The 22,711-nt window shown below is 41.5% G+C and overlaps 2 protein-coding genes across 3 annotated transcripts; both read right to left on the reverse strand.

Moving 5' to 3' along the window:
- Window positions 1–1,014: 1,014 nt before the first annotated feature.
- Window positions 1,015–7,213, reverse strand: LOC311490493 (E3 ubiquitin-protein ligase RNF126-like). 2 transcript variants are annotated; one of them, XM_084547992.1, is made up of 9 exons: window positions 7,027–7,213; window positions 5,229–5,287; window positions 3,998–4,058; window positions 3,243–3,478; window positions 3,058–3,126; window positions 2,893–2,962; window positions 2,655–2,748; window positions 2,233–2,348; window positions 1,015–2,134 (listed from the first exon to the last, which is right to left on the reverse strand). In XM_084547992.1, exons 1-9 carry the CDS (start codon window positions 7,099–7,101, stop codon window positions 1,955–1,957), a joined length of 960 nt encoding a protein of 319 aa, XP_084404118.1. In that variant the 5' UTR covers window positions 7,102–7,213; the 3' UTR covers window positions 1,015–1,954. The 2 variants fall into 2 exon arrangements, with proteins under 2 accessions (XP_084404118.1, XP_084404119.1); XM_084547993.1 differs by lacking the exon at window positions 7,027–7,213 and adding an exon at window positions 6,621–6,854.
- A 9,479-nt stretch (window positions 7,214–16,692) lies between these two features.
- On the reverse strand, window positions 16,693–22,522 carry fstl3 (follistatin-like 3 (secreted glycoprotein)). Its single transcript, XM_084548802.1, has 5 exons — window positions 20,839–22,522; window positions 20,351–20,536; window positions 18,442–18,657; window positions 18,119–18,346; window positions 16,693–18,002 (listed from the first exon to the last, which is right to left on the reverse strand). Exons 1-5 carry the CDS (start codon window positions 20,900–20,902, stop codon window positions 17,950–17,952), a joined length of 747 nt encoding a protein of 248 aa, XP_084404928.1. The 5' UTR covers window positions 20,903–22,522; the 3' UTR covers window positions 16,693–17,949.
- Between the last annotated feature and the right edge of the window lie 189 nt (window positions 22,523–22,711).

Here is a 22,711-nt window from a genome sequence, read left to right on the forward strand (position 1 = left end):
CCAAGCAATTCCCAGTAAGCTATGATGTTAATTATTAATGTAATGTTGTTTTTTTGTCCATTTTCCATGCTTATTCTGTGAAAATAGCTCTTGAATAGTTTTACAAAACCTAAAGCGATTATAAATTCTTCAGTTACTCAGTTTTAAAGCACTGTAATGTTAGCTCTGAATGTTAAACCTGTTAAATCATAGTACAACTGAGGCTATAGCCAAATATTAAACAAGCTTCCATACTCCAAAGTTAAAAGGTGTCAACCACAATGAAATAATTGAATATACATCAGAAATTTCACATTGTTAAGTCAAACCCACAGTCAAATGTATTAATTAGTCATCCAGCTAAACTAATGTTCTGTCCATAACAACAATCCCCTCACTTTAAAGGCCTTTGAACATAAAACCTCAGAGGAAAGGTGCGTACAATGGGAAGGAAATACACCCATAGGGCTAAACAATAAAAGGAAGTAGAATTTATTGGCTTATTGATAACATTTAATACAGACTTTGTTTACTATGTGCATACTTTTGGATCAGACCTCACTTTTAAAATATGAGTGTCTCAAAAACCCATTATGCATTGAAAACACTTCCAACAGAGCTGCCCAATGGGGTTATTGTTCCCTGGTCACTGCATGACACTGAGAAAGGAACAAATCATTTAGACTGAGAAACACAGACTGGACCAACTCACGATTTGCCTGTTTTTCACAAAATGTTCACCACACAGTATTGTTATTTTGTATTAGAAGAAAATAGTGTAGTCTTTTTGTTCATTGCTTATTTGATACGCCATAGCATTTATTTTTTTTTTTTTTAATTAGCTTTGTGTAGATTTTCTTTGTATTAATTCACTTCCATTTAACATCTAACCAAACAAATAAAAATGGACCCTAGCTCAGTGGTTGTTAACAAATTAAAAAACATTTGCTTTCCCACAAATAGTCTACGAGACCATTTCTATGACTACTGTTGATCATGATTTCAAAGCATGCTGACAATAACTCACATCAGATGAGTGGTAGCACCCAAACAATTTTATTTTCAGTTCATATTCTTACATCATCATACTGCAAATCAATACGTTTTCAACTGGCAAAGTCATAAGATATTTATCTCCAAGTTAAAATGCACAAATGTGCTGAAATGTTTCCAAGAATGCGATGTAAAAAGATGGATCCACGTTTTAGGCTTGCGGATATAATTGTAATAAAACCTAAAGGGTGTAATTCGGTAATGATGACTAACTTTAATATCCAAACAAAAAATTACTGCATTGTGACCCAACATTTGAAGTGCAAACAGCGGCACCTGTGTAGTGTCAGGTAATCTTGAAAATGGCAAGTGGAATTTGAATATAAAATCATATGTCAATTTGTCAGAGATAAAGGGATCAATGCAATATTCTTCCAGACGACGAAGAAACTTTTGTGCATACTTAAGCAGTGCACTAGCGTGCACTTTGGGTTGTTTTATCTGTAAGCAACTTATAAAACAAGTAATTACTATACATTTCTTTTTGCTTCATTGGCAAAAGTGGGTCGTCTTAAATTATACAAGTCTAGAGATTAAAAAAAAGAAAGAACAGCAAATGTCTTGTTGCTTCTTGTCTTTTACCTTTGGACTCCTTTATTTTCTCTTCTTGTATGAGGTGATATTCAAGCACACCGTGCCTCTTGAAGTGTCCGTGCTTCTCCACATCCTCCCTGTCAGAAGCTGCACTCCAGGCCTCCGCCCTTCCTTTGTTCAGATTCCTGGTGAAGGTGGGAGCAACAGGACGGGCAGAAATACATGGGCCTCATGTATCACTTACCCCTGAATCAGGCGTGAGTGCGCCTGGAGGGATGCACTCAGGTCTCTGCCCTTCAAGGAGGGAGAGAATGGAGGTGACTGCTCTGAAGGACAGCAGCCGAGGAGATATAAACAGCTCATAGGGTGGTAAGGACACATGTCCTTTCTACGAGTTGTCAGTGGAGTTCTCGTTGCTGGTCGAACTCGAGGACTGGGGGGTGGAGGAGGATGAAGAGGACGTGGAGGAGGACGAAGAGGAGGTAAAGTTCATCCCTGATAGTTCTGGAGGGTTTGTTGCTGTGTTCTGTCCACTCAAGCTTTTCCTGCACACTGGACAAGTATCATGCTGGAAAAATAGCAGTCTGTTTTATTCCCCAGTTCAGGCTGAAGCTAATGAATATTTACTGTATGTGCAAAGACGTGTGAGTAGGTGATGTCTCGTACCTGTTCCAGCCAGGGGACTATGCAATCGTTGTGGAACATGTGATTGCATGGGAGTTGCCTCACATTTTCTCCAACACTGTAATCTTCTTTACACACTGGACATTCCAGTCCTGAAGCTGAAAGACAGAACGAAAGGGTTGAATAATTCAAGAAGTATTAATACTACTAGGATGAATTCCATTTTCTTTAATAACCGAATAACAGTCATAGCATATCCCTGCCGGGTCTGTAAAGTTTAAAGTGATGAGTGTGTAATTTAGACACAGATCGGGAATTTATGATGACAACGCGAAACACTTGACACATGACTTTTGAAGTGCACCCTCTGCTGGACAGTCAAATCATACAGTTGTACACCAAATTTACAAATAATGCCATCTAACTAACCAGACTTTGGCAACAGTGTCAATTGTCAAACTTACCAACATGCTCATCTGTAATTTGTACTGTAGGAAGACTTTTTATTTTATCCCTGTCAGCAGGCGGCGGTCCCGTGTTCTCAAACTGGTTTAATAGCTACACATAAAACAAAACATTAGAAAATAAATGAAACACAATCAGATACTGTGTGTGCACTTTCTTACATAACATCTAAATTAATTAAATCAGCAATGAAAATTTAAATTTCCCTTTGGAACTGGTACATTTCTGTAAGAATACCTGTGTTATAATAGCATCTAGACCATTAGCACCCCAGGCATAGTCCATAGGATTGGAGTGAAGAACGCCCCTTTAAAAAATAAATAATGAGACATTATCAGAAATCATACACATTTAGAGTGATAATTTGCTTTCTTGGTGTATTATATCTCATATATAACTCACCAGGGTCCAACACCGATATTTGGCATTGCTGTTGGTGCAATTATTCCATTCACTAACTGCTGAATGATCCTAAAAAAAAAAAAATAACATGAAGAGATTATAATATAGTTGAGGAGTCATATTGCAGCAACTACTGAAGCTCAGGGAAAGAGTGCCAATTGATAAAAACAAGCTGCATTCCTCACCCCTCTAAACTGGGAACTCCCTCTTGCCTCCCTACTTGTCGTCTTGAACCATGACGACTTCTCGGTTGCCTGGCGCCATATCGGTGCCGTGAGGCCGTTTCCCTTTCCCGATGGTTTTCGGCATCCCGGTTGTCCTCAGTCCCCAGCCCCGCCCCGAAGTCAAAGCTGTCATCAAAGACACCCAGGGCGAACTGACCGTAGCCCGAAGGGAATGTGAACAAGTGCTGGTCCGCATTCTGTGACACAAAAAGGTGAAAACAGAGAGACTAAGAAACCGCTAGTAAAGTAGAAGCCAGTGAAGCTTTGTGAATCCTCCACAAAATATTTACAGTCGATACAAAACTCCTGGAACGTTAAAGAGTCAGGTTGAATTTCAACCCAGTGGAAATTTCCCAGACCGCCTGCCACATTTCTCTGTTTACTGAGGCAACAGTATCATTACAGCCCAGGAATGTTTGAGTCTAACACCTGCTGACAAACGTTATATATGAAGGTAAAAACAAAACGAATCTTTGACTGCATAAAGTTAAAACAACCCAATCATATGTCAAAATCAAGACTGCCGTTTCAAAAGCAGAAGTGGAAACTCTGTAATATCTTGCACCACGTCTAATACCAGATCAGCACAAACGTCAATGGCAACAATTCTCAGAAGTGCTGACTACTATGCAACATCATGAGTAACGGAGTCAGAGTATTGCAAAGCAAAGAGAGGTTATGTAGATAGGAGTCAGAGTAGAGAACAGCTCAGAAACCTCAAATGGTTGTTGGTTCTGGGGCCCACTGGAGATGGTAGACATGGAGCCATTGTCAGCACTAGACAGGGGAAAAACAGTTGACAAAGTTATGTGTAGGTTTAGTAATGTTAAAAGATCCGTACCTTCTGATTTTATACGTGAAATATTAACTGAAAAACAAAGGCTCTGCTAAGTGTCATTATCTACAACAGTGATTATCAACATCCTGATTATCTAAAAACAACAGTATGGTAGTGACAAGGTGGGAATCATATATTTTCTTTAATGGTAAACTACAATCACTTGACAAAACATTAGGTACACTAGTGGAAATAAATGCATTCTAATATTAGTTTCCTGCACTAAAAGCCACCTTCGGGTCTGTCATAATGTTCAGTTTATTATTGTTGAATCTACATATGGTAGTAATTCCAATGTATGATCATTTTGGAGGATGTTCAGTGGCTTGCAAAAGTATTCATACCCCTTGAACTTCTCCACATTTTGTGGTATTTCATATGAAAGACCAACACAAAGTGGCACACAATTGCAAAGTACAAAGAAAATTATACATGCTCCGCATATATAATTGTTTTTGCTGCAATTACAGCTGCAAGTCTTTTGTGGAATGTCTCTACCAGCTTTGCACATCTAGAGACTGAAATTTCTTCTTTGCAAAACAGCTCAAGCTCAGTCAGATTAGATGGAGAGCGTTTGTGAATGGCAGTCTTCAGATCCTGCCACAGAGTCTCTCAACTGGATTTAGGTCTGGGCCGTTCTAACACATCAATATGTTTTGTTTTAAACCATTTCATTGTAGGCCTGGCTTTATGTTTAGGGTCGTTGTCCCGGTGAACCTCCGCCCCAGTCTCAAGTCTTTCGCAGACTCCAACAGGTTTTCTTTCAAGATTGTGTCGGTCTTTCACATAAAATCCAACAAAATATATTTATGTTTGTGATCGTAACGTGAGAAAACGTGGAAAAGTTCAAGGGGTATGAATACTTTTGCAAGCCATTGTTTGTGGTGATGTTAAACTGGAAGTAACATGTGCCAGTGTAACACAATACAGCTCAACCACAACCTCCAAAATAAAAAACACTGCTGAATCAACAGCTCTCTCGGTTATTCAGAACAAATGCTGAATACCATAACTTTCATGAAGCAGGAATGATATATTTGAAAATATTCATTTTCAGTAATGTACGTAATGAACTGAGTGTGTATTAAATATGCATCTTATACACACACCTTCTCTCTTCCAGCAGCTCCTCAATAAATCCTGACTCACATCTTGGACACGTATACTCCTGCAAAGAAACAGACAGCAGTCGAAGCCAACATATAAGATTTAGCCTTTAGAGAGAAATAAAGAAGAACCTACCGTCACTACTGATAATATGAGGCAGGTCTGCAGTGAAGTGGGGAACTTAATGTTATAAACTATTGTTTTCATGTAGAGTGGCATCACCACCCTCAGTTAAAGAGTTAAAGAGCTGTATCAGTGATTAACCCATCAGTGCACAAATGAGTGGCTAACGTAAAGTGTAATTTCACTGATTAATAGCATTACAGCTGTACATAAAACATAAATACACACATTATTTTCTGCAACTGGAAAACTGGTAACAGATTTCCTAGTGCCAACAGGCAAAAGGCAACTTTAAGCCGTGAGGAAAGGTAAAAGCAAAAAAAGATGTACCAGCGGATTCACCAGGCCCCTAAACACAATCATTGTGGATAGGAAGATCAGCAGAGGGTGAACCGCCTCCCATCCTCACCACTTTCTAAACGAATCCTAAACATTGCTAGAATAAATGTAGTACACATGCCTAGACGCCAAATCAGCAGAGAGTGGGGTGGGCTAGGAGAATTTATTTTGCCCCTTCTACATCCGTTATTGTCTTCAGAGAGTGTACAGATTACAGTTGCACCAGAGATGCAATCGCAAGGCGAGACTTGACCACCTGCAAATGTTGTTTTGTCTGAATGAATAGTATTCCAATGCCAACGCATGGCTTTACTGAGATATCCGTATATAGACTGTATGTTAACACACGAGTATGTTGACGCAGGAGTAAGTAGGGACTGAGAGAGATGTTAACGAAAAGCTTCAAGCATCATAGAAGACACTTCTTGACAGACTAGTAGATCCCCAACTTGCAGCAACACATCATTTAGTATACTATTAAACACACACAAAACCTTTTCAAGCCTATGTAGGTGTATTTTGCTTTTTCTGTAGTATTGTTTGGAGTGTCGTTTTTGGTAACTACAACGATATGCAAGTTAGTTATATTTTATGTTGTTGAAAATAAAAATACAGTTGCTCTTCAGCTAAAACCAATGGTTTACTCTACACAATAACAGAGCTGTTGTTAGTGTGGCGGTGTTACTGAGGACTACCAGTCATTACCAGCAACCAACAGAGCCCGTTGGCTGATCTTTCACAATGTACAGACCACAGTTTCTGTTTTGTGACAGATCATTCTAGCTGTGAAAGGTATGTCAATTGTGTACCTTACTGAATAGAAAAACAAGAAAAAAGGTCCGAGTAATATTGTTTACTGCAGGGTGATTCACATCCAGCACACAAAGTCTGAAGGCAAACGAGTGCTACATTCATTTAAAAAAAAAAAGTACCTGAAGCTGACGATTGTACTCAATCAGTGTTTATCGTTACAGTTGGTTAACGTTGCAGCTAGTCAATCGAGCTAACGGTCAGGCTAACTCGCTTCGAACACATACAAAATATTCACGAAATAAATTCTCTAAGCCTTGTCGCACATGATGCAAGTGTCCTCGCAGCTTCCGTGTGTGATAACTACGCAGTTTGTGTTTACATGCTCACAGATCTTGTGTTTAGATAACGAGCTAGCAGGGTAGCGTTAGCTAGATAAACGGGACCTCGTAGGAGCCAGCTAATACAGTTAGCATGCTAACTGTTGTCCCACTCCTGCGACGAAATATACTAAAGGAAATAACGACACTGCCATGTTTTCCCTTTGTCCAACAGTCGCTTTCTGTGTTTTCAATGTGTGGTACTTACGGGAAGCCGAGGACTAATCTCTGCGGAGCATCTGTGACAGAAGAACCGGCTGGGCCATGGAGGAGCTTCCGCCATCTTTAGCCACTAAACTGGCTGAGAGGAGGAAGGACTACGGAGCGGGGAAAGGGACAATGTTAAAGCGCTGGAATATACGACGACCATGTGATTGACTTTAACTGTAATGGAAGATAAAATGTTGTTATTATTAAAATGTTTCATGAGAATAAAATTCAAACTGGAAGATAATATAATTAAGTGACAAAACACTGGATTTTGAACGTAATAGCAACGAATCAAATGTGAAATTTAAAAAAAAGTCTTACATGGAATCAGAAAAGATGACATAATTATTACATAATTATAACATTACAGCGTAGGCAACTATTAAATGATATTCTTGTAAAGAGTCGAATAATTAAAAAACAAATTCTATACACCTGCTACACAAAATATTGCCTCATGGTGGCGCTTTTGTGTATGAAGTGTTGAGTCAAAGTATTTCACATTACTGCCAGTTGCTGACAACTTTAACCTTTTCTAAGAGGAATTTGTGAGATTTTCGGTCCACTGTGTCATCGTGTTCTTATTTTATGGTCCCATTACAATGCAAAATCCTCTGGGAACCGAACACTGGTTAATGCAATGTGCCCCCAACAACTCTGTATCACATGTCACCACACCGTGTCCCCACTGAACTCTTATCTCTGCAAGTTCACCCCTGCTCTGCCTCTTCACGTGAAGACCAGAGGTGTGTTTTTGCAATTTGGCATCAAACTAGATTTATTTTTGACACAAGTAACTTTTCCATTGGATTCCAGTCAACCACCTCTTGAGCCCCTCAGGCATTCTGTCAGCATTTAAAAGCTGCATCTGCATCTGTTTTTTAACAGATGTCATATTATGAATTTATTTTTTGACCTTGACTATTTGACAGCCGCTGCTGGATTCATTTGATCAACTGTCAAACCTCAGACATAGAGCAATAAATAAGGAGTCTCTCTCAGGATTGTCTTGTTTTATATGAATACAAAGCACATTCTTGATGCGGACTATCTGGTGGCCTTGAGATAACAGTGAAGGTCTCAGAGATGACATGGTTACATAAGATCTGGAGGGGAAAATGACAGTTCTTATTTAGCATCTCGATCTGTTTTTATTTTTTGAATGTGTCAATTCACTTTTTTTTTTTTTTTTTTTTACACATGTGCCCTTAATGTGATTACCTTAAGAGCAAACTGAAGGCTATAAACATGTCACACAAGCCTGGAGTTTATCGTGTGCTTGGCAGCACATGCGAAAGGAGGAGTTCCCATCCAACAGCCTGTCATCCAATCACGTCCCTCAAGTCTTCTGGCCTGATTTTTACGTGAAAATGTCCAGTTTCGTGCCAGTATCTCTAAATGCAACCAGCTCCTATGTGGGTTTATGGGTCTACATGAAAAACAATGAACGGATACCGCCATGCATACTTTATGTATGTAATATGCGCATATTCACTAAACCAACTGCAACATTTCCCAGAAACAGTTGCTTAATTTCCATCCTTGAATGCAGAATTCAGATATTTATATTATTGTAAAAAGACAGGATGTTTCTGCAGAGCAGAGCTGACAATGCAACCTAGTTAGGTCCTGATATGCTCTCTAGGTTGCTGTTGTGTCTGATCTGGCTATGTGGGAGCAGGAAAGACACGGCTGTCCCATGGGCTGAGATTAGAGAGGGTCTGATAGCAGCGAGGTTTGCTATGTCTGCCTGGCTGAGGTAAGCCATTGTCTCCCTGCACCCAGTGCGTCACGTCCATCGCAGTCGAAAGCTCATTGTTGCAATGCAATCTGGGGAGTGAGTGACTACGGGTCAGAGATGGTTCATGTGAGCAGCATAAAAAAAACTCTGCCAGACTGAGAGGCCTTCCACATAATTTTAGGTCAGCCATGCAGCTAGATTTGGGATATATATAGACCAAAAAATATGAAGGTCTACACATGCACACTTTTTGGGAAGAACAAATTGCTGATTTCTGGCTGTGACATGTATTAAAACCCTGAACACATGCCCTGAAATCAACTTTATTTCCTCCTAGATTTTGGTCTGCACAGGCAGTAGGTACGTGCGCATGCATTCAAATAAAGTGACTTGCAGAACAAAACAAAAATATGTGCTGTGTTCTCAATCTACTTTTTATGGCTTCATTTCTATTACACTCTAAAAGGCAATAAAGTGTTGCAGCCAAGACAGCAGACAGATATGCTGCAAGGGACACTGCTGCTTTTGTCACTCCATAGAGTTTTTCCAGACTCTCCAGCCAGGATTGCCCCACACAGTCCCTCTGGGCCCCCGAATCACACTCACATAAACACACACGCAGACACGCATATCCACACACTCAGCAATAACAGCCGCCTGCTGGAACTTCCTGGGCCTCTTAGTCATGCGTCACTTGTTTTCAGTCCCACCCATCGAAGACTCTCTCTCCCTCCAGACGCACTCTGTCTGAGGCCATGTGTCACAAGACCTGTGCATCTGATACACGCACATATGCACACACGCGCGCTGTAAGATCCCTCACCTCAATTATTGGTGGAAGTCGCCTTTAACAAAATAAACCTAACACATTCATGGACATGTATAAACTCATTTCTCAATCACAGCAGGTACTTTCAGTGTTTTTCCGCTCTACTTGCGTTCCAGAACAAAATCCCATGATACAACGTTGGTACACAAGTGTTGGGATTACATCACTGAGCAGCTATCAAAATATAGATGTTGCTAGAGGAACATATGTGTACAATTAGCAACTTTGGTTCAGCCGTCCTTTTTTTTTTTGTACTGGAGTGTTTGGGGTTACTCAATGCAGATGTTTCATCAGAGCCGACCAATTGTTACATTAGATCACGTCCTGATCTTGAACATTGTCAGGTCTTTGTGTTGTGTAATAAGAACAGATGAGTAAATCACTTGTGGTTCAGACTGAAATATCTTGATTGTTTTTATTCAAGGATGAAACCTAACGACTTTGGAGATTCCCTGATTTTTCATTAAGTGTAATCATGCCACATGTTTTGTTTTTTGTTTTTTTAAAAAAAAGTCTCAAAATCATTGTGTGAATTTTTCCAAAAAACAAGCTGAATTAAGAGCAGCTGGACTTGGATGAGAAGAAGGTACTTCATACGTCAGACTGCCCGTGTTTCAGCTTGACCTGGATGACTAAGGAACTTCTCAGACATTCTGTTTGTAATCTACTGATACCACATGGGGGATTATTTTTTCTGCATGAACAAATGGATGGGTCAATCCATTTGTTTACACAGCGTGTGCGCACGGAGCAGTGGGCTGCCACCTGTGCAGCACCCGGAGAGCAGTTTGAGGGTTTGGTGCTTTCTGAAGGCAACTCAACCATGGATGTATCTAACCACAACTCCACAGCTGACTCTAGTAAAAATATGGCTTCAAATATTTGTTAGTATTGGCATTTTTATGGTCACCAATTTCCACACAAAGAACAGACAAACAAATGTATCCGACTAGCAAGTATTGTGTGTATGTAAACCATTGTCGTCACATCCCTAGAAAGTAGTTTCTGTAAAAGTGAAAGAGTTCTATTAGTCTGTGGAGCTTTTCCCACATACGACATAGCTCCCAAAATGTAGGACTATCATTCAGTTTAGCAGTGTGGCTCAGATGTGTGCTTTCAATGTCTTCTGGACAACAATGGAGCTCTGTGAAACTAATATATATCAGATGCTGAATGTACTATTGGACACAATTAATCACAATTTTGTTGATCCACATAATTTGATAATTCCCCCCGAAATGTTATGTTCTTCTTGAGAAGAAACAAAAGTTTGTCTGTTTGAAAGAAGCATCAACCAGAGAAGTATAATTCAATTTATTTCACTTTTATTTTTCAAATTCATAACTGGGACTCAGACACTTCACGTGAGATGTGTTTTACTTGACCTGTTGGCAGGAAAACTGAGCAAATAATAATAATTTCTATTATGGTATGTAGTATCATCTGAAGAACTTGAGGAATGTACAATGAAACAATGAAATATTCAGTGTAAGTTGAGGCTAAAGGGGCTCGATGCAATGAGGTCATAAAAGGCTTGAGAACGTGCCAGCGTGCAGTAGGGGTTGTACCAACTAATTGACTTCACTGATGTGCCATGACGCTTTAAGCAGGAAGTTGACTAGTCGCTAATCACATGACAATAACAACACAGATGCCTCAGAGAAGACAGGCGAGGAGCCCAGTGGGTCGTTGCAGCAAATTAGCAGCGGTTGTATCGAGTGTGTGGAAATACTTCACTGAAGATGAAGCCCTTACTACCGTACAAGCAAAACATGTAAGTCAGACCTGAAATACAACAAAAGTACTACTACAATGCACACTCATCTGGAAAGGCATCCGCTAACGCTAGCAGAGGAACGGTCCAAATCCTCTTGACAGCAGTCAGTTAACAACTGCACCAAACGATCTATGGTAATAGAGAGAAGGAGGCTGCACATCAACAATTTGTTGGTGAATTTCATTGTCTAAAGATATTAGACCTTTAGCTGATGTACATGGAAAAGGCTTTGGAGAAATATCACATTGTTCAGTTTTGTTATGTTCTATTAGTTGACATTGTTGCTGTGGTTGTTGACCATGTTTTATCATTTATTTTTTCCTTGATGTCAGTGAAGGCACCATGCAAGAGACAGGGGGTTATGCCAGAGTTGAGAGCAGAGAGCCGCAAATTACAAGTATCAGACTGATGGTGTTTATAGTGTTGGCGTGGGCTACTGCAGACAGTAGGCCGTGTTCAAGCTTCAATAAACTTGCAGAAAGTAGCTTCCTTTGTGTGAGACGCTACAATAATTATTCAGGGCAAGAATATAGATTTCATTGTTGCAAAGCATTACTTTCTACTGTGTTTTTATGCTTGACTTCATCGCAACTTTTACCACGTATTAGTCGTCCCTGAAAAAGAACTTGCCACAGTTTTTCTGTGCATTCCACCTGTCTCGTGTCTTCCGTCCCGCCAAATAATCCCAGACCCACGCAGATCAAAGTTCCGTGCAGGTCACAACATCTGTTGCTCCATTTTCTCCTTGTGGCTGAAGATGGTGAGATAGGGCTCGTTGTCATGCAGTAGAATGAGTCTGAGGCTTAGAACAACTTTTAATCTCATTGGCACACTCTGTAAATTCTTCTAAGTCTCTTCTCAACTCCTTATGGGGTGAGGAACCATATTTGGTAACTTCAGCACACATTTTAAATTGTGTCCCGGTGCCTCTCAGTGAGATCGAGAAGAATGTGGTTTTCACCCAGCCAGTCAATGAAGTTCAAGGCAACATTCTCAGGTCAAACGTGGTCTGCAAGGTCCACCGCTGAATGAACGGCTTTATTAGGTACCACGAAGAAGTGGCCTAATGTTGTCTGATGTGATAATGTGTATGTTGTCAAGTGTCTGAATCTGCACTTATGTTGTAATGGTCTAAATATTTTTACCGCCACCATGAGGGCAAGGAACCATATATGGTAACTTCACTGACTTGAAAAATTTGTAAAATGTCACAAAAGTATGCCCTAAAGTAACACTCTAGGTTTTGCATTTACTGGTGTTTCTTGTTTAACATTTAAATTAACTAATGACTGACGGTTCAGTCAGAGTTGATACGATGCCAGATTAGAATTAATTTGGTGGTCACAAGTGACCTGGTGGTATTACAAGTGGAAAAAAAAAAAATGTCTTGGGGCTCAAAAAGGATTGTCCCCTCAACGATTATATTTAAATGTGTTGACAGGACCACCAAACCAATAACTCAGTGAGCTGTACCAACATTTTCCCCGACTTGTTCAAGTGGATTTTCACAGTGGAGAACCCATTTTTCTAATTCTTCTGACATCACATAAACACACACATAGCCTTTTAGCTCAAACATGTCTTAGACTTGACACTGCCAATAATCGATGTCCATTTACTGAGGCCTTTCTGAAATCGTCAGAGTTGCCAGCTGTGTGCGATATTCTGAGTACAGTCTAAAAAATTCACAAAACAAAATGATTCAATACGGCTGACATTCAAAACCGCCCACCTACCACTTGAAGGTAGGAAATTCCCTACTGGAGTTTCTGGAGTACTGTTATTGACATGCACCGTACCCTTGTGTCTGTTTGCGCGTATTAGATTGCTGCTGTGGATGTCCATACAGTCCAGAGTGTGCGAGTGTGCGAGTGTGCTTGTTTCTGTATTTGCTCGTGCAATGTTATGTCTCGTAGCACGAAACACTGGATCTCCTAACAACGTGCATGGGTCAGTTAATCTAAAACTAACCATCAGTCTGTTTACAACATGTTCAGCTGCAGGAATAGGTACCATATGTGCCTCCTGATTTTATTTATAGTATACTGCCCTGGTTCGACTAACAGAGGATCTCCTAACATGATTTAATTAAGTGTGTCCTATTGGCTATTGGAGCTGTTCACCTAAAAGAACACACTGAGCGAGCAAAATCAAATCAAACCAGAGCCAAGGCAACTTTTCCACTCTCGCCTTAGCTAAATTTGGAGGGCATACCGTAACGCATGACAGCAAATTAAGTAGGCAAGCAATTTTCCATGATAAGCAACCAACTTTCCACGATCAACAAGCAGGTATCTGGCCAAGGCTTGTAAAAAAAAGGTTATTTGTTTCTCGGTTCTATACCAGAGCCACCTGCATAGCCGATGTGAAATTATGGTCACAGTCTGGTTGTTCTCCAAGCCTCAAACTGCACACTTTGAGTCAAGTTTGGGAACTAACTGTGGCACAATTATCACACTTCATTGACTTTTTCAGTTACGCGGCTCAATGTTTCAACACAGACTCAGACCAGAGTTAACTCAATGACCATGTCACTGCCGAGGCACACATGATCCCAAACACTTTCAAACCCCCAAGGAGACATTCCGTTAATAATTTGTGAATACCATAACACAGAGTGAAATCATCCCAGAGAACGTTCAAAGTTCAGTAATGAAGCTGAGCATCTACTCAGTCTTACAGTACATTCTATTGTGCTCCTAGAACATTTTCCTCTCAGACTTGGTACACATGGCCCAGACCACACGCAGAGCTCCTAGAGAATCCATCCCAGAGGTCACGAAGAGGAAGTGAGACAATTCACCAAGAGTAATTGGGGACAATTAGTATTTACACAACTTCCTAACTCTGCTCATTTGCTGTCAGTAATCCGATCCTGAAAAAACGCTCCTGGTTTGTCGTGCATTTGTCCGGATTTTACGTTGTTGCTTAAGAGGGTGATGAAATAAGTTGGTTCTTGAGCTCAGAGTTCCACATTTTCTTTACCTGACGTCCACCCTGATGCTCTGAAAGTGTAATCCGTTGATTGCAGCTTCGAGTCAGCACTGTAATAATACATCTAGGATGCAAAAACAATCTTAATCATTGCCTTTATGACTTCTTCCAACTTGAACGTGTTTTGTCATGTTAAACAGGCTCAAAACTGTTAAATGATCAGTAATTTCTTGTGACAGTTTGGCCAACGGGTCGTGCGTTTACTAATAATTATCTCAAATAAAAAGTCGAAATGAAAGCCATGCAACAGTACGAACTGTAAAGACTGTAGCATGGGCTGCTGTGTCAGTACAATGAGCAGTTGTCAGAAGTCAATTTTTGTGCACGTGTTGAAAATTAAAGGACTTGCTGTGTCGCAAAGCAACTCTGGGAAATAACGCCTGAGGCCAATATGTTCTGATGGAGTGATGGATCTGATATCTATTAGTTTCAGCTGTGGGAGGGAGCTGTTTACAATCCAGTGGCGCGATCCAGAGAGTGGGTGGTCTCCTAGACTCTCCGCAGTGTTCGGTTTCATCACAACATCATTTCAGATCTAAATGCTGGCTGTTAACTTACTGGAAGTGATATGGTAAGCTGGAGGAAATGATACCATGTGGACGCCGTTGAGAGAGGAGCTTGACACATCGGGGGAAGGATGATTACGCATCCCTGAAACGACAGCGTGGGCGTCACATTATGGCCCCGTGCATTGTAAACAACTCAGCCAGGGGTCGTGATGTAACGCGTGTGACTGATCCCGTGGTCATAACAGGTGAGCGTCAACAGGAGAGATGCATCCTTAATCACACCCACATGCTCAAGCGCACACACTCAAAGCCATGTTCCGGTGGGGGTGAGTCTGACACCTCTTGGGACACGCCGCAAACCATAACATGTAGGAAAAAAAGTAATGAAATATGCTACAAAGTGGGCAGAGAATTCCTGAGGTCTCATGTTGAGTGTAATTAGAATACCTCTGAAATGGCTCATAGGTTTACACCGCAGTCATGTCATTACCGCCGGTGATGTGACAGAGGTACACCGTATCAGTCAGAGGTCTGCGTGGTAATGACATATATAGGTCACAATGACAACAGAAAATGGCATTTAGTTTTTCTTGAACAACATGTACCTATTGGGATGATTTGTACCAAAACTGTTGCCTCATATCATTTTCCACTCGTGTATTTTGCTAGAAGACCACAGCCATAACAACATATGCACCTCAAAGTGTCCAAATGCTTTATTCCAGTGGGTGTTCATTGCAGATTCTTGTGGGGTTCCCACACTTAAAACCGTGACAATAAACAATGGTTGGGTGGGTTCTCTGGCTTGGTCACATAAGAATTTATCATGGTAAAGGTTGAGTAATTGACTTTATTTTCATGTCCTTCACGTTACACTGTGAGGTGTAGGGAAAGTCTATTAGACATGGTATGCTGAATCCACATTCTGAGCATTAATTGTAATGACGATAAACTCAGCTGACGTGACGGACACTGCGGACAAATGTCCTCCTTTGCCCAGAGAAATCCACTGAGCTGCACTGAGATCACGCCTGATGACAAAGCCTGACCAGTTTGTCAGCGCATCTCTTCGGGTTAATCAATCACGTCTGATTTCATACACAACATGACACACGATATGTTTGTTAAAATATTATGTGTGGATACAGCAACAACCTCTTGGTGGCATTCCTATTTGCCCTGTTCAAACTAACAAAACATTCAATTCCATTCCCAGTGTAATAAAAGGGTACTTGGACAGGAATATAAACATCTCCCTAAAGTTGAAACAGATGCTGCAAGTGTGGCGCAGCGCAGGATTCAGACGAAAGAGAGCTGGAGACAGAAAAACAAGGGAGGTACTTTAGACAGGGAAGTGAGTCAGTGCCCAGGCCTCGGCTTTGAAACATTCATTTCATCAGCTCCTTTGCCCTCCGTCTTTCTGACCCTTCCCTGCCTAATTCAGATGTCCCTGAGGAGACAGGCGAGGGAAAGCTGCCCGGGCTGGATTTGATTCGCCGCCACCTCTCGCATGAGGCCGGGAGAGGCCTGTGGGAGAGGCCACTGCACGCACAGGAGAGGAGGTCTGACCACTGCATGCATAAAGTGGCGCTGTCTGGCTGACTGCTGGAGTCTCATGGAGCAACCCTAACCCCAGCGTGTTAGGACAGCTAACCACTTCCCCTCAGGGCGCAAGTGTGACCTGACTATTCAAAACTTTAAATATTATAAAATGCACTTTGGACACGGTTTTGAGTACTGTGTGTAACGTTATTAAGTTAGAATTGAGACAACGCGGTGAGATAAACTGAGATGAATAAAGAAAGAAGACATGGCGTGACAAATATTAAACTTTATATTGTTTTTAAATGGCAGTACAAAAATACAAAAATATGTTGATACATTTATCATTCAAATTTCACAGTTAGGCACACAGCTAGGTACACATCAGACTGTTATTTACAGAGAAATCATTGAAATGTTCCATAGTACACTGTAAGAACTGGTTAAAGTATCCAGACATGCACCTTGAGTGAGTTTGATTTATTTGGGTCACTTGATCTCGGTGTCACCAGCAGATTGACTCAGTTCCGATGGCAGTATAATCAGGTATGTTCGGTTGGCCCAGATCGCGGCCCATTCCCAGACAAATTTAATTTTCCTTTTAGTCAGGCGGTGCTAATTACATTTGTCTGCGCAGACGGGTCCTTTTAAAAAACTAAATCCAATCAAATCAAAACAGCATCAGAGCAAACTAGCATGACCTGCGAAAATGCATTTACAAAACAAAGCCAAGCACTCAACAAAGGAGGTATTGTCAAGGGTTTGGGGTTTTACCAACAGTCTTCTGAGACTCCTAAAAACACAACAAAACTTTAAATTTTCGTGATCAGCGGGTGGCCAAGAGTTTGGACCGGGACCCAGAGTAAACAAGTGTGGGGGGGAGGGAGCGAGACTATACAGGTTTGTTTAGGCTGAACCCCTTGCTTCACCGCCCTAACTCGGGCTAAATCACATACAGTAGAGCTGTAGCTGTCTTGTTCGTGGCGAATTGAAACCACATTGGCTGGCTATAATGTGGCATCAGCTTTCCAAACAAATTAGCGTTGCTTTCCATCAGCTTGAGGGAAAACAGTTTGCTTGCGGGGAGTGGAGACTGTAAAAGTATAGAAAGTTGTAAAATGCAAATGCCAGTGACTGCTATTGTACAATAAACCAAAACAATAAATACAGCTTTTTTTTTTCTTGTTTTTTTTTTTTGCATCAGTTTTCCCAAGGATAAATGATTGTGTTACTGGAATAAAACCATAAATAGAGTTTGATACCTTCTCCAATAAATAGTACTGCTATTCTATTTACAATATGCACACATCTCCCAAAGAGCTCAACAGATATATCTGTATCTCCAGACAAATGCATTCATCTGCCTCTATTTCCCAAACTTCTTTTTTTTCTTTTTTTTGAGGCGGTTAGGCTAATGTGCGTCTTCCAACAGAGGTGCCATATTAAATTTCGTATATAAGGGGAGTGATTGTCAAACAAAAGAGGTCATCATGGGAGCTAGTGGTGTTAAATGCGTCAGATTCGTCCATCTAGACTGCGTTTTCCTCGCTGCCGTCGGAAATGTGGACTTTCCGGGGTGGACCTGCGCAAAAAAAAAAAAAAAAAAAAAAAGATGAGAGAATCAAAGTTGAGATAACTGTCAGAGAGAAGTAGAGACGGGTAAAGATGATGATGAGATGGGAGTCTGCTCAGTCTTACTGTTGCAGTTGCCGTAGTGGCGGACTCCTATGGAGCGGCCGAGGAAGCATGTGGCCCTGCGGAGGTGACAGGCGCTCGGGTAGGTGATGTTGTCGTTGCCACAGATCGGCTGCTCGGACGGCATGGGTATTGGGCAAGGCATGGTGCGGCACATGACACAGTGGGCGCTGTTGGTCTGGTCGGTCACGCAGGTGTGAGTTCCCGGACACACCACGTTGGAGCATGACTCTGTGGAAGGCGTAAAGAAAGCTTAAGAGTGTGATTCATGCACGTGCAGGCCGGCTTAGCTGGCGGGGACCGTACACCACGCAAATACTGCTTACTTTTGCAGTCTCCTTGATACATGACCTCCAGGTCTGGGTGTCCCATACAGCGGGCCATCAGCAGAGTGCACTCATCCTTGTACGACTTCCCGTCGCTGCCGCACACAGCATGCTTCTGGGTAATGTGAGAGCAGTCTGGGGAGCACACACACTGAGGCCTTCCGGTCTTCATCTTGCAAACCTTTCCGGGGCTGCATTTGACTCCCTCGCATGTTTCTGCAAAAGCACAGCGAGCGGTTTCTTATGTGAGCACTTCACAGTGTCAGTGTAATGTTACTGTACCAACAAATCTACAGACATCAGGTGATTCGCAGGCATTTCCATACAAAACAAGGTGGAGATCTGGGGGTTTCCCCGAACACAATTTTCACATTGCACAATATTTACATTAATCACATCTCTTTATTGACCGTTACACACAGAGGTGTCTCGCCTGGTGGAATGCGAGGCAGGCGTGTTTTCATAACAGATCTATGTGTATGGCTGCACACAGACTGGGCTGAGCTCCTGCAGAGGAACAGAGGGGCTCTGAGGTAGACGGAGTTCAAACGGCTGTCAGAGACGTTTAGAGGCTGAGAAGTGAGGCAGCCCTGTGTTCTTCTGACACCCTGTAATGTCAAAGCACAGGAGGAGCTGTAATCCTACACAGAGTCAACATAAGACAATGCACACAGGTCTTTTCCCAGAGAAGATGGTGCCTGACCAGCTCCGAGTCCTGAGGATTCTGTAAACAATCAGGAACTTATTTCCTGTCTCCACCACCACTTCAATATCCTGTTTTATTCCAAAGCTGTATTTTTGTTCTCTGGCTCTACCGTCTGGTTTCCACTTGATTTCGATCTCTCATTTTCTCCCTTGCTGTCTGAACATTTTCTCTTGAAGCCTGAAAAGAAGAGTGGTGCAGACAAACTGACGGGTTTTTATTAACCTAACATGCTTGATACCGATGTTTTCCACCAACAGAACTCCAAATGATCAAGATAGTGTTGCACATTATGATTCCCAGACCTCTGGGCATGTGGGAGGCATTTATTCCAGACTGCAGGAATGCATTTTCTTATTTTGCTTGTGGAAGCACACAGAGTTCATTTTTGACTTTTGAAAAAAGTCCACTCGTAAAGATGGAAAGGAGATGGAAGATCTGACTCTGTCAGCCTCATTCAATTGCCACCTGATGTAACTGTTTACTTTTTTGTGAGTCATTGTTACAAAGCCGTGTGCCACCTCTGGCTGTGGTCTCTGTGCTTATTTTGATGTTTATCTAAATACAGCCCACAAATCAGTTTCTCCATGATATGTCAGAAAAACATACGGCTTAGGTCGGGTGGGTTTTTCTAAACCTACCAGTAGCTACAGAGGGTTTCTGCTGGTTCTTATCAATGAAAGCAGACATTAACAGTGAGCGCATGGTGTTAGTGGTGTTTCTGAAAACAGAATTAAACTGTAAGTTAACCTGAATGAATCTCGCAGAGACTCTGGGAGAGGAAACAGCTTAGGACGGCTGGAGTTATGTGGAACTCTGTGATCCACGTCTGCATTTTGTTAGAAAGCTGCATAGGCTTGTGTAAATATCGTGATTCACAGATGACGTGGTTCAAATAAACTTTCACTAGCTCTCAGAGAGATACAAGGGTTATTTTGTGACAACTCTGTGACATTTAAAACATAAATCCTCTGTTTAATGTCCGCAAATTACATCTAAGCTGTTATTTAAACTTTTAGTACTTAACCTTTTAACAAGCACGTAACAGCAGCAGCCTGTGTCAAATAAATAGTTTTATGCTCTTTTCAGAAGATGACTGTTGAGAATGTAAATGCAGTGATCGTGCAGATACTAATCAAAGCAACACAGCGCCGTCTGCTTGGCAGACTCAGCTCATTATCTTTTTAATGGTTTGTTTTTGTTTACCTTTACACGGTTTGCAGGAGACAATACCCAGGAAGCCGAGCAGGCTGACCTCATTCATGGGGAGGCTGGTGTTGGACCACGCCGTGTCCAGGCGGCTGCCGGCACAGCACTCCTCTCTGGTCACCCCTCTCATCAGCACCATGTCGCACCTTTGTTCTTGACTCTGCTGCAGCCAGCACATCCCGGCTGGTGACACCGTCAGAAACAAGTACAAGAGAAGTTTGTTGAAACGCATGAAAACCAATATAGAGGCGCATAAAAAACTATTGTGACTATGGTCATTTTGAATGATCCTCAGTTGGATGTCAGTTATTTTTATTACAAAGTACATAAATATAGCACTTTCTAAGTAAGTTTTTGTCAAAAGCTACTACACCAATATAAATTCAGGATAACTGTAAGATGATATCTTTATATTAAAAACATTTCAAAGAACACACTGTGGTCAAACTTAAAAACGGAAAAAAACACGGACAAGGTCCACTCACCACTGGCAGGATTCCTCCCAATCTGATAGAAAGTGAGAATCATCCCCAAAATCAAAAGGCTCATTGTGTCCTCGAACTTAGTATAAAACCTTTCCCCAAAAAGCTTGCCTAAGCAAATATCTACAAAGAAATGCAGAGGAGGAAGAAGTGATGTTCTTCTGGCAAACACACGGGTCCTCTCTGACTTAACTGTGGAAGTAGCTCTCCCTTATGTGAATGAATGTGTTGTGGATAAGTGATGTCGTTCCCCCTCTGTATAAATATTTAGCCCAGATGGAATTATGCTGCTGGGATGGGCGATCCTCTCAGCCAGTAATAAGCCAGGGCAGGACACAGTTTGACTCTGACTCAATTTCCAGAGTCGGGAAATGATCCATGCCCTCCAGCGCCAGACGCTGGGCACTTATATGACCTCACAAAACTTTTTCACACCATATTAGACTGATTAAAGGCTAATTAAGTCCTGAAAAAGATTCAGAGTGGCTTTTTGACCAGCATTTACATTATGAAACTTTAAATTAAGTTTTCTTCAGAAGAGATTTCTCGTTTTTTGAATGATTAAACACATTTACATTCAGGATTTGGGGGAAATAGTCCTGTTACACACTACAGACTGAATGTGACTTAGGTTTTTGTCTGGTAGTGTTTTGTTCTATGTTGTTTCATCTCCCTTTTTAATGTGGCCTTCATCTGAGGTATGTATTCCCCTCGTAAATCAAATGCTGTTTGAATGTACTTTTTCTGTCAACGTGTGGTTTTGAGGGAGAGAAGCGACCTATAGAAAATAATATATTTATTTCTTATCTCACTATCGTGTTCAGACAAGAACCTTTTGAAGTAACGTGATCCAGCAGTGACCCTGAATTGAGCCTCTTTGTAGTGTAAATGTAGCAGAAGGTTAGCTTTTAAGGTTATTCCAGATAGATTCCAGGCCACGTTATGCTGCATCAAATTATTATCAAGTGTCTTAAAATATAAAACATATCTGTCACACTTGAATACATGAAGCTGTCAGACTTAATTTAGTCAGAGTTTATCAATAAATGCTGATAATTCACTCTGCAACTGCGGTTGGAATGATACTGAGAGACGAGAGGAAGAGTGGGAGCGGAGGTGGTTTGCCCCTGAGCAATACATCAGGTTCAATAAACAGAACTATGTTGGAGCTTATCATGAACATTCATGTCTGCTCCCTCATTGTTAGCGTGACAGACAGCCACAGTACACGAGACTGAAAACCCTGTGGACATATATACAGTATCTGTCAACTGCAGGGCTAGGCGTGTTTGTTTAAGTTCTGAAACGACACACCAGAAGTGACTGAAGGCTAATCTATATTATCACTGCTGGATTATAACATCTGCACTGCTCTTCCTGCACTCACTCACCCCGACACCGAGAGGTATGCACTAATGACAAAGTTATGCGAGTCTTGCCCATCTGTCCGTCACTGCTTTTTTTTTTTTAATGTTCCCTTTGATGGTGCAGCGAATGATGGTAGCATATGCTGTAGTATTTGTAGTGTTTGTGAATGATGTTGGCTTCTTCAGCGGAGATCCCCAGGGCAACAAAGGAATGCTGCCTGACCCAGGAGGGGAGGAAGCGTGGACAGAGAGCTGCAGTGAGCACCGGCTGTGGGTGGCCTGTCTCTTCACTGGGTCTCTGCAGATCCACTCAGCTCCTCATATGGTTTGGATCACCACTGCTGAGCCATTGAAATGAATACAGCATGGTTGGGTCTTTGTAGCTCCCGATAATGTATGATCTTTGTTTGGGTGCAGCTTACTGTGTCCTGTCTATGAGAAATATTGGTCTTATTGAAGTGGTAAGGCTCTTTAGGGTAGCATGAAATTGAATAAACCCAGTGTAGACG

The sequence above is a fragment of the Chelon labrosus genome, assembly GCF_963514085.1.
Source record: "Chelon labrosus genome assembly, chromosome: 7".
In the NCBI taxonomy this organism is placed as follows: Eukaryota; Metazoa; Chordata; class Actinopteri; order Mugiliformes; family Mugilidae; genus Chelon; species Chelon labrosus.